We start from the raw sequence: 15,402 nt of genomic DNA on the forward strand, positions 1-15,402 counted from the left end.
CCAATGGTTTTGGTGGTGGTCAAAGTTAAAATGTCTTCTAGTCCAAGTAAAACTTACAAATAAACATTGAGTAATACCAAGAATCAAATTTATTAAAATCATAGTGTTTAAGTCAAAGTTAAGGTGTCTTCTAGTCTAAGTATAACAAGTAAACATTGAGTAATATTTTGTATGACTGTATCTTCACATAGTGAATGCATTTTTTCAATCGTTGAATCTCACATTTATACCTGCATAAAGTAGGATAGAAATAAAGATAGTTAAGCTTGAACTGTTGACTATAGTGTATTTTTCTAGGTAAACTGAACAGAAGATTTTGCCCGCAGAATGCAGGAAAACAACCCCATTTTCTATAAAATTTCCCGGGGGATGCCCCCCGTACCTGCCCTGTGGGGGATATCCCCCTACGCCCCCCCGCCCCCTGCGACAAGCATTGGTTGTCAGCGCGCTGAACTGCTGTCTTGGACACAGGATTTGGCTTTTTGTGGCTTACTCAATTCTTTTACACTGAGTCACAGTGGCACTACTTCCTAGTGCAAGCCCAGCATACCAGATCGGTCGAGGCCCGGGTTAACAACGTCCGCCATCGGCGCTGTTGACCTACAGGGCGCCGGTGGAAATTGGACTACTGTTGGTCGAAGGAGAGGAGGAAAATGTGTTTGCAAGAAGAGAGAGAAGAGGAACGCCAAGAGTATAAGACTGAGAGTAGGGACGTTGAATGTTGGAACTATGACAGGAAAAGGTAGAGAATTGGTTGACATGATGCAGAGGAGGAAGGTAGACATACTGTGTGTCCAGGAGACCAGGTGGAGAGGTAGCAAGGCTAGAAGTTTAGGAGCAGGGTCAAGTTGTTCTATCATGGTGTAGATGGGAAGAGAAATGGAGTAGGAGTTATCTTGAAGGAGGAGTTTGTTATGAATGTCCTGGAGGTAAAAAGAGTGTCGGATAGAGTGATGAGTCTGAAGCTAGAAATCGAAGGTGTGATGTTCAATGTTGTTAGTGGGTATGTTCCACAGGTAGGATGTGAGCTGGAGGAGGAGAAATTCTGGCTGGACTTTGATGAAGTGATGCAAAGCATACCTAGAAGTGAGAGTTGTCATTGGTGCAGACTTCAATGGACATGTTGGTGCAGGAAACAGAGGTGATGAGGAGGTGATGGGCAGGTTTGGTATCCAGAAGAGGAATGCAGAAGGACAGATGGTAGTAGATTTTGCAAAAAGGATGGAAATGGCTATAGTTAATACGTTTTTCGTTTTTTCTTCCAGAAGAGGCAGGAACATGTGGTGTGGAGTGGTGGTAGGAGCACACAGGTAGACTTCATCTTGTGTAGACGGTGTAACCTGAAGGAGATCAGTGACTGCAAAGTAGTGGTAGGCGAGAGTGCAGCCAAACAGCATAGGATGGTGGTGTACAGGATGACTCTGGTGGTGAGGAAGATGAAGAGGGCAAAGGCAGAGCAGAATACAAAATGGTGGAAGCTGAAAAAGGAAGAGTGTTGCATGACTTTCAGGAAGGAGTTAAGATAGGCTCTGGGTGGTCAGGAGGTGCTTCCAGATGACTGGACAACTACAGCTAATGTGATCAGGGAGACAGGTAGGAGAGTACTTGGTGTGTCATCTGGAAGGAAAGTAGATAAGGAGACTTGGTGGTGGAATGAGGAGGTACAGGAGTATATACAGAGAAACAGGTTAGCTAAGAGGAAGTGGGACACTGAGACGACTGAGGAGAGTAGACAGGAGTACAGGGAAATGCAGCGTAAGGTGAAGGTAGAGGTAGCAAAGGCCAAACAAGAAGCTTATGATGACTTGTATGCTAGGTTGGACAATAAGGAGGGAGAGACTGATCTATACCGGTTGGCAAGACAGAGTGACAGAGATGGGAAGGACGTGCAGCAGGTTAGGGTGATTAAGGTTAGGGATGGAAGTCTATTGACAGGTGCCAGAAGTGTGATGGTGACAAAGAGTATTTTGAAGAGTTGATGAACGTGGAAAATGAGAGAGAACAAAGACTAGAAGAGGTGACAGTTGTGGACCAGGATGTAGCAAAGATTATTCAGGATGAAGTGAGGAGGGCACTGAAGAGGATGAAGAGTGGAAAGGCAGTCAGTCCTGATGATATACCTGTAGAGGTATGGAAGTGTCTAGGAGAGGTGGCAGTAGAGTTTCTGACTGGGTTCTTCAACAGGATCTTAGATAGTGAGAAGATGCCTGAGGAATGGAGGAGAAGTGTGCTGGTGCCCATTTTTAAGAACAAGGGAGATGTGCAGAGTTGTGGCAACTACAGAGGAATAAAGCTGATGAGCCATACAATGAAGTTATGGGAAAGAGTAGTTGAAGCTAGACTAAGGGCAGACGTGAACATTTGTGAGCAGCAGTATGGTTTCATGCCAAAAAAGAGTACTACAGATGCAGTATTTGCTTTGAGGATGTTGATAGAGAAGTACAGAGAAGGCCAGAGGGAGCTGCATTGTGTTTTTGTAGATCTGGAGAAAGCTTATGACAGGGTGCCCAGAGAGGAACTGTGGTATTGTATGAGGAAGTCTGGAGTGGCAGAGAAGTATGTTAGAGCGATGCAGGACATGTATGAGGACTGTAAGACAGTGGTGAGGTGTGCTGTAGGTGTGACAGAGGAGTTCAAGGTGGAGGTGGGACTGCATCAGGGATCAGCTCTGAGCCCCTTCTTGTTCGCTATGGTGATGGACAGGCTGACAGACGAGGTTAGACAGGAATCTCCATGGACTATGATGTTTGCAGATGACATTGTGATCTGTAGTGAGAGCAGGGAACAGGTGGAGGAGAAGCTAGAGAGGTGGAGGTTTGTCCTGGAGAGGAGAGGAATGAAGGTTAGCCGCAGTAAGACAGAGTACATGTGTGTGAATGAGAGGGACCCAAGTGGAAGAGTGAGGTTAGAGGGAGAAGAGATCAAGAAGGTGGAGGATTTTAAGTACTTAGGGTCAACAGTACAGAGCAATGGAGAGTGTGGAAAAGAGGTGAAGAAGCGTGTACAGGCAGGATGGAACGGGTGGAGAAAAGTGTCAGGTGTGATGTGTGATAGAAGAGTTTCAGCTAAAATGAAGGGAAAGGTGTACAAAACTGTGGTGAGACCAGCGATGTTGTTTGGTCTAGAGACAGTGTCACTGAAGAAAAGACAGGAGACAGAGCTGGAGGTAGCAGAGATGAAGATGCTGAGGTTCTCTCTGGGAGTGACCAGGAAGGATAGGATCAGAAATGAGTTCATCAGAGGGACAGCACATGTTAGAGGTTTTGGAGATAAAGTCAGAGAGGCCAGACTGAGATGGTTTGGACATGTCCAGAGGAGAGATAGTGAATATATTGGTAGAAGGATGCTGAGCTTTGAACTGCCAGGCAGGAGGCCTAGAGGAAGACCAAAGAGGAGGTTTATGGATGTAGTGAAAGAGGACATGAAGGTAGTAGGTGTGAGAGAAGAGGATGCAGAAGACAGGGTTAGATGGAGGCAATTGATTCGCTGTGGCTACCCCTGAAGGGAAAAGCCGAAAGGAAAAGAAGAAGAAAGTAATCCCTTGTTACTGCTGTGCAAAGTAAGGATAATTTTAAATATACCAAATTCACTTTAACTTGAATTGCTTGAGTCATGTATCTGAGATGTCAATAGACTCTTACACCTTATTCCTGCACCAGCATCTGGGAATCTCTGTGGTGCAGGACAGGAATGACAAAGAGATAAAGCCCCACTACATCTTATTTGTGTACGTCATTTAGGCCGTCTGCTTGACAATAAGAAGGGATAGAGAGGAGCATTTCAGCTTTCACATGTCAGAGAAATAGCAGCCGTATGATTTGTGAAATGATAAGATGGTGCCTTGCCAAATAAATTATATGACTGACAGACAGATTTTGCATCCCTGTCTTCACACTTATGAGGTTATTCAGGCATCAGCTCCACGGACTTCATCCCCCACAGTGCCTTGGGGCCACGTCAGATTTACAGTTATCCATGACAGGCTCTTATCAGGGATTTGGAGCGGGACATTGCAGAGTCATCTAGAATATTGGCTGTATCTTTTATTCGTGCTCAGAGGAACAGCAAGAGGCCAAGGTTGGGAAATCACAAGTCGTACAGATAGAAAATGTTTGAATAGAATTACACACACACACACACACACACAAACACACACACACACACACACATGCACACACATGCACGCACGCACGCACACACACACACACACACACACACACACACACACACACACACACACACACACACACACACACACACAAACGCATGCATCTGGCATCTCCTGCTGGGATCATTGCGTAGCAATGTCTTGTCATATCAGAGTATGGAGACAGTAAGCTGACTGCAGTGCCTTTTGGGATATTACACCACATAAAACTTGCACTTACAGCTGGTTCCCCTGTGCAATTCCAAGTCATATCATTTTGTACAATTACAATTGCTGTCTGTAATAAGTTTGCAACCATCACAAACATAATGCGGTTTACTTGATAATGTGCATTTAACGAAAAGTTATATTTAATGTCAGTATAAAAAACCCCAAAGTACTATATTTTATATTTCAACTGACCAAGCAAAGAAAATCTGCAAGTTTTACTTTCAGATTAAACATTAAAACGTTAGGGAAAAAAAAATCACCAATTGGTTTGGTCTAGAAGGAGTCTTAGTTTGAAACAAACATCTAATTTCTGATTTCCAGCCTCTTCCAATTTTACATTGACTCTTTTTTTCACTGTACCTTAAATATGAAATCAATAATCACATAAAGGGAAACTGAAGCACTATTTACTGTAAAGGCAGCCTCTACTGGGTTAAGTGTAAGACTTTGCAAGGTGCTCAGTCTTGAGTGTTGTTTTCTACTGCAGCATGTTCATTCATCCCTGCAGGCTGTGTTTAGAAGCCATTATTCCAGCTAACAGACCGGTCAGTAGGCCTTGGATGTGTTTAGTGATGTGTATTGTCTGGCTCTCATGACATTTGGAGTGTGCTGGACAAAGTGTTTATGCAGTGCTTTATGTTGGTTTTTTTTTTGTCTCTTTGCGGGACAGCAGAGAGCAGAGTCACAGCTGTGAGCTATTCATTATGAACATTGTTGTCTTTTTATGTCCTGGCAGAGAGTCTGGGGCAGCAGACAACGCACAGAGGGCACTGTGGAACATTTCCCTGATGATAATGTGAGGGTATAACTGCTGGGCTAATTTAGCTTTTAGGTTGATAAACTTTAAACTGGTACTGCCTATAAACCACATTATGTGAGTGAACAGATAGGCTTGAAAATATCTCTTTTTATTTTAGTCCAACATTACTGTACATGTGGCAGGTGGTCTTTTTGGTCGCATGGCAGCATGCAGGTGATGCATCCGCACGGATGGACAAATAAAGGTCAGGTAGGGGTCATGATGGGACCTGAAAGTGAAATTAAGTGGGTGATTTCAGGATATGGCCACAGCCAATATTGATGGTGTTGTAATGAGTTGAAATGCAAAATGATCAATAAAAAATTTTCAGCTTTTTGATCCAATTTTGATCTTCATGAAGCGATAGTCATTATTTCTTGTGGATGCCATAATGTGTGGAAAAAGGCTGGGATGCACCCAGCCTTCTACCCGTAGCAACCTGAGCAGACCCGGGACCCGCAAGGCGCATAAGTGGCTAAAGACGAGACAATTGTGGTTGTGTCATCTACAAGAAAATGGATATGTGGACGGATGTGTGGAGGAAGTCAGCATTAAGCTACCTGACTGCTGAAGGACAAACTAAAACACACGCGGCGAAAGAACTTCCTGTGCGTACGGGCTTTCACAGAAAAAACAGAACGTGCCATCAAGTAACACGACAACCATTTATCATAACACATCCATGGCCTTCTTCTTCCTCACCATCACCCCAGAGCAGACAAGGCATGTGATGCTAATACATCATGACTATAACAATCTTTGGAGTGGCCATGCGTAAAAAGTCTATTACTGAAATAGCATCAGATCCACAGAGTGGCGCACCATTGACTGACCCCACAGTCCGATAGGACCTGACAGCTCAGTGTGCTGTTCACAGGTAGAAATGAAGATATTCTGATGACTTGAATTGATGAACATCAGAATTAATGCTTATGTTTTTTTGGGCACTAGTTTTAATCAAGGGACGGTGAAAGCCCGTCACTATAGCTCCTGACAATGATTCATTGCACCCTTCTTGGATCACATAATTTTTACTCTTAATGTAGAAGAACTAAGCTGAAGGTGACCTCTGTCCTTTAGTGAGTCAGGACTTGGAGAAAAAAAAAGTCATGCAGGGGGTGAAACAAAGTGTTTTAAAGAGGAAAGAACAGGATGTACTTCATCCAAGGCACGGCTTTGGACACTACGATTGATTACTATAGCTACTTCATCCCAACTTCCCATTGTGATTGTTTTCTTGATTGAATTCACTGGACGGAGCAGTGACAACAGATGTGAGTTTGATACTGTATGTCTTTTTGTTTTGACTGGGGTTATCTTCAGATTTATGGTGGGGAAAATTTCATTTTCTTCACAAAAAAAAAGCGGGGGGGGGGGGTGATCAAGAAGTCTTCCTGTCAAAGTTGCACTGCCTCTCCAATGAGGACATCAAAAGGTGATACTACTAGTAGTGAAGCCTCACACCCATTATTACTAAGGTACACCCACACACCAGCAATTCATTCTGACTATGGGTTGATTAATTAATCACATTTTAATCTCATACCTGCTAAAGGCCCCCAAATAAAGAATTTGAATTCTAGGACATTACAAAATTGTAATGCATGACTAATCAATAGAATGCACCAAGAAGAGAAGATTTGAAATCCCCTTTTTTTTTTCGGTTAAGTGTGATTTATAAATGAAATTCAAAAGAAAAAAGGCCAAGCACATCAACAAACTAATTAGTCCAGGTGCATTTCTCAAAAATACAATACAAATACAGTTAAATAAAATATATGCAATTCAGAAATAAAATAAGGCTGAGTCTCAAATAGGCACATAAGCAGACTCAATTAAAACGAATACTAAAGCTAACTCAATACAGCAATTCAAAATGAATAGTATAACATGCCTCTAAATAAGGCAACTAAATAGCAAGATGCCAACCTGCTCAGCAGCTATGGAAGTGAGCCAACAAGGTCTTGGTCAGACCACTGCAAAATCAATCAAACAATCAATCAATCAATCAATCAATCAATCAATCAATCAATCAATCAATCAATCAATCAATCAATCAATCAATAAGTTTTATTTATATAGCGCTTAATCATGGCAGCAGACATTTCAAAGTACTCCCACAAGCAGGTGGGAGTGTGGAGTGTGTGGAGTAAACTCCTCATTTGCAGTGGTGGAGCTCCAGGAACACGTTACAAGCCAAACACAACCTGTGTGTGATGCATGCAGGACAAATGTAACAACAGCGGTGTGCACAGAGCAAGAGAACCCACCTTCATCTGGTCATTAAAACCATGAGCAGTGCCACAGGAGGGGCAAACAATGAGGGAATAAGAGACACATGCAGCCTCCACATCCTTTGGGAAACTCATTAATCTAGGTAATACAGGCAGAGGCAGACTCCATATTGACTAATTATAGGATTTTGGTTGCTACAAACTCTGGGAGTGCCATCCGGATGGTGGGAGAGAAAATCAATTTAAAGGTTGCTTTATCCAGTGTCTCCTGAGGGCTAATCAAGCCCTCATAACTGATCCCTCAGCCATAACCATTCAAGGTTGTGCAGTAAAATTCCCTTTCTTCCTGTAGGTCTATGGAAACCACAGTACAGTCCCCTCTGACGCAGGAAGACCCATAAAACCATCTATTAGAGCTGGAAACCGAACAAAGGTCTCTCCATGTTTGAGTTAAACTTTCTTCACCAGGTCAACAATAAAATAACAACTTGACTTGACATGTGCAAAGACTGAGATGGTCATCCGAAGTTAATTTAATAGCAGTCAGATCCAAGCTGCTCCATCTCTTTCTTTTACAGAACGTCAAGGTTCGTATCCGAATCCGTCGAACCAGAAAACAATCGTCCACCAAGAACTTTATCAGACAATTAATCTCCTTTACCGCTGCGTTATATCTTTGATTCAGAGAGAACACTTTTTTCTGCTCAATTTGTCAGACTGGTACAGGTGAGAAGGATACAGTGAGACAGAAAAGTTAAATTCTTTTTACATCATTTCCTTATGAGTTAACAGCGATATTTAAAAAAGAAAAAAAAAGAAAAAGATTTTACATAAATGATATTTTGCACACACAAAAAAAACCCAGTGGGGATGTGAGTCATTGTGTATTAGTTTGTTTTTCTGGTCATGTGAGCAATATCAGTAAATATTCATTTTTTCATTCTTATATGGTTATGTTTACTTGCAGGTTTCCCTTGTTTTTATTCTAGTCTCTTTGCATCTAGAGGTTCATATGTCGATTTTATTTGTCAAAGAGAGGAAACTCATTAGAAACAAAATTAAGGAGGAATTTACATTAAATAATTTTTTAAACAGAAAAATTCTAGTTATGTTTTATTCTTAATTTGACTTTAGTGATGGAGGTCTGATATTTTGAAACAGATTATCTCAACCCAACCATGTACTCCCTTACCCCACAAGTTGCAGTGCCAAAGTCAGAGATTATTAGTTTAAAGTGAAGTTGTCTGATCTTCCTTGTGGCTCCATTTATTATCTTTCATCCAAACGGTGAAGCCTTTCAAACTGCCATTAAATTTTCAAACTGCTCTGTGACACTCCATCACCTTTGACCTCTCGGTTGGGGGGTAATATTGACTTTGCTGCTATCGATATTTGACCTCAGGACCCAGAGGTCGCTTTGATTGATCTGACGTGCTGTTCCATTTCGGATCTATAAGGGAATCGTCCACAGACCATGACGTTCAGCCGCTCAGGTTGTCATGGGTGTGTGCTCACACAGCTCTACGCTCACAGGTATTCAAGTCCTTCATAAACCAACGTGACACAACACTGGTTATGCAAAACCTAAAGAGACACAGGAAAGCAGTCAATCGCTATGAACAGGATTCCATTCAACACATCTATTATTGTGTTGATTGAATGAATGTAATGTGTTTGGGTCAATAGGTACAATTTTTATCTTTAACATTTATTCAAGTGTATTATCAGTCACTGATGTCCATAAATCTGCAGTTGATTGAGGGATTAAAAAGTAAATTTAAATGTTTTACTTGTCCTTCTATGATTTAGTAACAAATATTTGCTACATGCTTGTTTAGGTTAACTATGTTCTGGCCTTTAATTGTGAATTTGACATTAAATCAACTACACATCACTACTAAAAAAGGGGTTAAAGTTGTTTTCTTTGTCCTGAATTCTCAAGGACAAAGAAAAAAAATGGAATGTGAACTTGACAAATGTGAATCGGTAACATTAAATGAGCATTGGAGTCAAAATGCAAGAAACTAGAATTACAAAATGTCAGTTTTATTTCACTTCATAACTAGTCTAAATAAAGTGTAGTCTTGCTCTGTTTTCCTCCTTCTCAGTCCAGTTACATAACTTTTCATCACTCGTTGGCTGTGGACAAAGTCCAGAAATGTTCTTGTAGCCTTTGTGTCTTTGTGTTTGTTTAGAGAACAAACACACCCAGACACAGTGAAAGAGTAAACCCAGCATGTACATGCACACACTGACGTTTGTGTAAGCAAAGGGTGGTTTTATTGATAAATAAGGATTATTTAACATTATTTTACCTGTATTATTAATACACGTGTTACTTGCATTGAATTAGTATTCGTATTACTAGTATTGAATTCGCATGTGAATACTGAGTACGGTATTTCTAATAAAATGCACAAGACTGTCTTTTCTTCTGTAAGGGCCAACTGGCTTCACATTAATTGACTTCCTGAATCCTTATATGCATTCCTATCAGGAAAAGTTTCCACCCTCAATCTTTTTTCTCTCCATTTCCTTGCTTGACCTTTGCATTTGTTACCAATTGATGCTCAATTTGCTGGCATTTAGAATCAGAATGAGTTTTACGGTAACCCTTGGTGACCCAGTCTCTGAGCAAATGGATCATTTGGTAGCTGTCACTCTCTCTATATTGAAGTGGTCGACCTAATTCTGGGATGTACATCTTTTCATGAAGTCACACGGTCTTCACATAAGATGCATTTTTCAACAGCTCTTTGTCTTCTTGTGCGACGTATTCATTTGAGGTGCAACACCTTTGCGATGACCCGTCTCTTTAACCAGTGTTTTTTAATGTGTGTAATCCAGACACATAAGTGAGAAGTGAGATTCCATCCTTTCAGAATGGTGTTTAACGTACCGTTTGCTTGAATAGTTATTAACCACTATTTAAAACCTACGTGAAGACGACAGAAGTTCATAAAACATCAGCAAGAAAATTGATTGATTGGTGTCAAAGACATTTACCGAAAGCCTCCACGTGACATGAATGACGGCGCCATCCAATGTGATCAACATGAAATGCAGTATAATATAAACTCCATTAACATATGAGGGATGCATATACAAGCTTTACAGAAGTCTGACAAAGCAAGGAGGAAACAAATGTATTAAATACCTGAGCCTCTCTTGGAGACCACCTTTACACTCTTGGACAGCGTGATGTACAGCAGGATCAGCAGAGGGCTAGGAGGTCTCATCTTACCCCCGTCCTCACAACCTGAAGGACAGGAGACAAGGCAGGGAGTGGTGGGGGAGGGGGGGGTGTGGGGGGGAGAGAAGAAGACAGTATTCAGTCACTGCCTGTACAGGAGATCAAGTACCTCCTTGTCACTGGAGACAAGAGTGACAGTGTGGAGGGATGCCCTTAAATAGATCAAACGCCACATCAGGTGAACATGCACACTGCTGTATAAACACACACACACACACACACACACACACACACACACACACACACACACACACACACACACACACACACACACACACACACGGAAGATACTGATGTCTCTCATGTCAACATATCATCCTGCTCATTCCCTCAGGGGATCTTTGTCGTAATGATTTTCTCTCCTGATTGAGACAGGTTATCATAGCAGGGAATGTATTTCATGAGAAACCACTCCAGAAGATGCTGACCAATCAATAAAGAAATAATTACACGTGTTCGAAGCACCGTTTTTAATCACCAGTTTCATTAAAAAAATAGGGAGACCTTCAAGGGGAACTTTAAACAATCAACCTTGTGATTCAAAGAATTGTGACAACCCCCCCCCCCCCCACACACACACACACACACACACACATACACACACACCCACATCTCTTATCGACTCATACACTATATTAATTAATGGAGGAGCCTCATTCTGTGTTTCTTATCTGACATGGATCACCATGTCAACAGCCAGCGCCTGAAACTGAGCTTCAGACCAGCTGAGGAAAACATTTCATATTTAAATTTTTTAAAAGCTTTGTGTTGACTTAATGGCTATTTTATTTAGTGGTCTTTGGTGCTAATAGGCAGGTTTTGTTGTCTTTTAGACAGTCTTCATGTCTCCACTCTTTATGTAAAGCTAAGTTATACGGCTGCAGTTTTACAAAGAAAACACTTCATCTTTTTTTTATATTCTTCATGTTTTTATCCAAGTATTAGAACTTTTTTAAGTGTGGAAACCGAAGGTTGTACAATCAAAGCTGTCAATCAGCTGCCAATTTATGATGCTGTACCTGTCAGAGGTACCGGCCATTAAAACAGAACAGTCTATGATGGCTGGTGAAGAGCAGATTCACCAGAAGACATCCATTTTCTGTCAGGTCAAAGAAAGGAGAACACAACTCACAGCAAATTAACCCAATGAACCAGAAAGGAGAAGACTAGGACCCTGTCTTTCAGAGATAGAAACCAGGCAGAGTCAAAGCTAGGAGGGACTCTGGAGTCTGTGGCGGGTCACGTGTAGTCCAGATTAGCATAGCTGATGAAAGAAGCCTCTCTCACTGTGTGTTTACACGATAGTTGCAAGTGCTGCCGTGAAAAGAAGCCTTTCACTCCTCCTCCATCACATTCTACTATGATACAACGTTCAGTCGATGAACGCCGCTCTGCCAGTAACATTCTGCCAACATTCTACATCTAGAGGATTGGCTGCCTTTTGTTCAGCTGAAAGGCTTTTAAAACAGTCAAGATTTTCTTAATGTCTTTATGTGCAGATATGTTCATAAACATTCAAACATTCTACGACTGTCGCTCTTATGTCATCCCAGAAAAGAACCTCATGTGTCCATTCATACAAAGGGAGGATTATGAAGAACTGAATGGACGGCGTGATCACATGCTTACGAGTACGAGACAACATCATTGTGGCTCCACTGCAAATTTTGAAGGGTGTTGCAATGCATTAGGGGTTAATCTACAGTTAGATTTGATGTTTGGTTCAAACATAATCCAATTTAAGAAAAATTATTTAGAAATCTGTTGTCACCAATGACATTTTGATTGTAGAATTTTGACGATCGTAATCAATTCATCTTTATAAAATAGTTTGTTTTACAGCTAAAAGGAGAGAAAAATGTTGCTCCTGGTAGATAGTTCAGCCTCTGTAGAATAAAAGGTTGGCTGTTCCGGTTAAGCGCTTTGACTTAACTTACGTTGACATTTGGCATTATGTAAATAAATTGGATTGAACTCAGATTCCATCAACAAAATGCAAAAACAATGAGGAATTTCCAGCCACATCTCAAACCTTTTTAGACAAAAAGGAGGCGTCCTTCGATTGAGTCGAAGGATGATCAGCTGCTGCTCCTTCAGAGCTCTTCTGTCAGCGATGCTTTTCTCTTTAACGTTTGATTATGAGGGAGGCACAACGCTGCCAGACATGTTCTTTTCCTCCGTTACCTCCAACCACTGCAGCTGTCATCGTGTCAAATTGAAAAGTTCATCTGCAGACTGCTGGGAAGCTGGACTGTCTTTTGAATGTTGTTACTTCTGGGTCCAGTTTATCCCAAGATTCATTGATGTACACGTTTTTGAAACAATGTGGACCTTAATAATGGACATCCAGCAGCTGAGATGTGAAAGAGAAGCATCTCGGTTTCATATAGTATTAAGTTCTAACAAGGCCACATGTTGGTAGACCACGTTCTTTCAGGATTGCCTCTGAATTGAGTTTTCTGGACTGCCAGCTGTCCAGAAAACAAGATTTTCACCAAAAGGTCAAGTTGCTGGTGTGAAGAGACTTTCTAAACATAAAGAATGAGTGGCAGGTTCTCTTCAGCAGCAGCCTCCCGCAGAGCTGCCCCCTCGTCACAGTTTGTCCAGGGGAACAATGCGCCTTCGTGCCTTCACTCAGAGAACTTTTGATTCTTTCAGCCATGACATCACCAGCCTGCCGTTCTCATACACAGAGGGGCATTGTGGGCCTTGCGTGGTCCCCACAAACAGCCGACACACCTCTCCTCCCCTCACTGCTACCCCACGTCGACTTCCTCCTCCAGTCCCTGCATTTTCACTGAAAATGAGTTGAAAATGTAGCACAAAAGCACTCGAGTAGAGCTGAAACAAGACTCTCAGGTCAGACCGACTCCTCGGTTTGCTCGATGGAGTGGAGTGCTGTCTGACGGACATCCTGGGAGAGAGTACGCACACTTATTCAGGCACAGTATGATGGCCATTCCAACTTCTGAAAAGTATTTGAGTACATGGAGGACAAAATCTAACCTAAGTCACTCTTCAATCAGTTAAAGGTTCTCATTTTGTTCTGTTCATGCAGAATTCCACATCATCTCAGCCACACAAAACAAGAAATTCAATTGGCACCGACACCATAAAATTGCCCAGAAACATGACTCAGAAGGGACTGCAAAAAGAACATTAACAAAATTGGACTCTTCTCAAGAACTGACAAAGACATGTGCAAAGATGCATGCCTACTGGACTGAATGGACAACTTAAAACAACAATGCACCAAATATAAATAATTGAAATGTGACATGCAATGTATGACTTTGGTTGATAATGTGTTGCAATGAGAGAGATGTTGTTGATTTAGAGGACGGGAACTTTAAAGCCGTCAACCCTTTTTTTTTCTTTTCGGATGTTGTTGCTGATGTTCCAAAACTGATGAACGTGTCTGCTGCAAATAAATAAATAAATAGATAGATAAATAGATAGATAAATAAACAAATAAATAAATAAATTTCAATAAGAGTTTCAATAAAAGTTACCTCTTAGGCTTCAGCCCCTTAAGGGCCAGTTCGTCCTTCAAACCGGAAGGATTTAGTGACTTCATTTCAACAACGACAGCTTAAATGACTCGTCTGACATCCATGGCATTGTTTGAAGCTATCTAACAATAAATGTATTGTTTAAAGGGCAACATGAAAAAAAAAAACACACAATAATGCTGGGTTGTATTTTTTTGAACATCTGCAAATTTGAGTATAAAGAGATAAGGAGTCATAAAATCAAAATCTGCTCACTATCATTGAAGTGACCTTTTGTGGTTAACGTCGGATGAGCGTTCTTCTCTCAGGAGCCTGGAGCGTGTGTGTGCTTCAGGAGCTCTCGACAGGAGGCGCATACACCAGCGTGGTGTGACGTCCAGGCTCCAGCGACGCATGCAGCACGAACACAAGAGCACCTAGTGAACGAGGGGCTGTGAGCCCCGCACCGCTCGGTGACTCACCCAGACAAAAGAGCAGAGGAATTCACCGTCTCTTGGCGTTACTGTGGGACTGGATCTCCCAGGGTAGCAGTATCTCCTCCCATCCTACTTTAACGTCTCCCAAATTCAATTATAACCTCACACTATTTGACGCTAAAACTCCCTCAGCTGTTTGTGGTGTGTCTCTACTCATATTCAAATCTCACATCTGATCAGGAAACACAGAATCAGAAGCTAGTACCTTGGGTTGCTCTGTTGCTTTAGAATGTAGACATGCCAGTTTAAGACAGAAGGAAAAGCTGTGGATGATTGATCATGTGATTTAAAGAATTAATTCAATTTGAACCTTCACTTTGTTTTTGGGCGGAATATGTCTTTATAGTTTTTACTAGACATGAAGGCAACAGAAAGGTAAAAACTAACAATATGGAAAGGATGGATCTAATTAACAGTGTCCATCATAACATCCAGTTGCTTTTACTGTCAAACATCAAGAATTGAGTTCAGTGATAATATTTTCTCTTATATAAAGAGATTTAAAAAATCTGATATACAGTACTTCATAAAACTGTTTTAACTGTAAATGAAAATCACTTCATGACTCTAACACCGACATGACAGTTTAAGAGAAGAATTTTAGGAGACAATATGAGGTTCTGTGATTCACTTTTCTCTGCTAAGTTAAATCAAGGTCACAAAGATAGCAGAGATCCTGCTTGTGCAAAGCAAATACGAGGTATTAACCTTTCTCTCACATGCACATTACAAGAGCAGTAGTGGGTTTTG

General features: G+C 41.4%; 1 protein-coding gene across 1 annotated transcript in view; it reads right to left on the bottom strand.

The window, feature by feature from the left end:
• The window catches only part of il1rapl1a (interleukin 1 receptor accessory protein-like 1a), a 147,758-nt gene extending 137,108 nt beyond the window's left edge, over positions 1-10,650 (bottom strand). Inside the window, exon 1 of the mRNA XM_068328758.1 lies at positions 10,569-10,650. Within this exon, the coding sequence (XP_068184859.1) occupies positions 10,569-10,650 (82 nt within the window). The remainder of the gene's footprint in view (positions 1-10,568) is intronic.
• Between the last annotated feature and the right edge of the window lie 4,752 nt (positions 10,651-15,402).

Source organism: Antennarius striatus, chromosome 12, assembly GCF_040054535.1.
Source record: "Antennarius striatus isolate MH-2024 chromosome 12, ASM4005453v1, whole genome shotgun sequence".
Classification (NCBI taxonomy): domain Eukaryota; kingdom Metazoa; phylum Chordata; class Actinopteri; order Lophiiformes; family Antennariidae; genus Antennarius; species Antennarius striatus.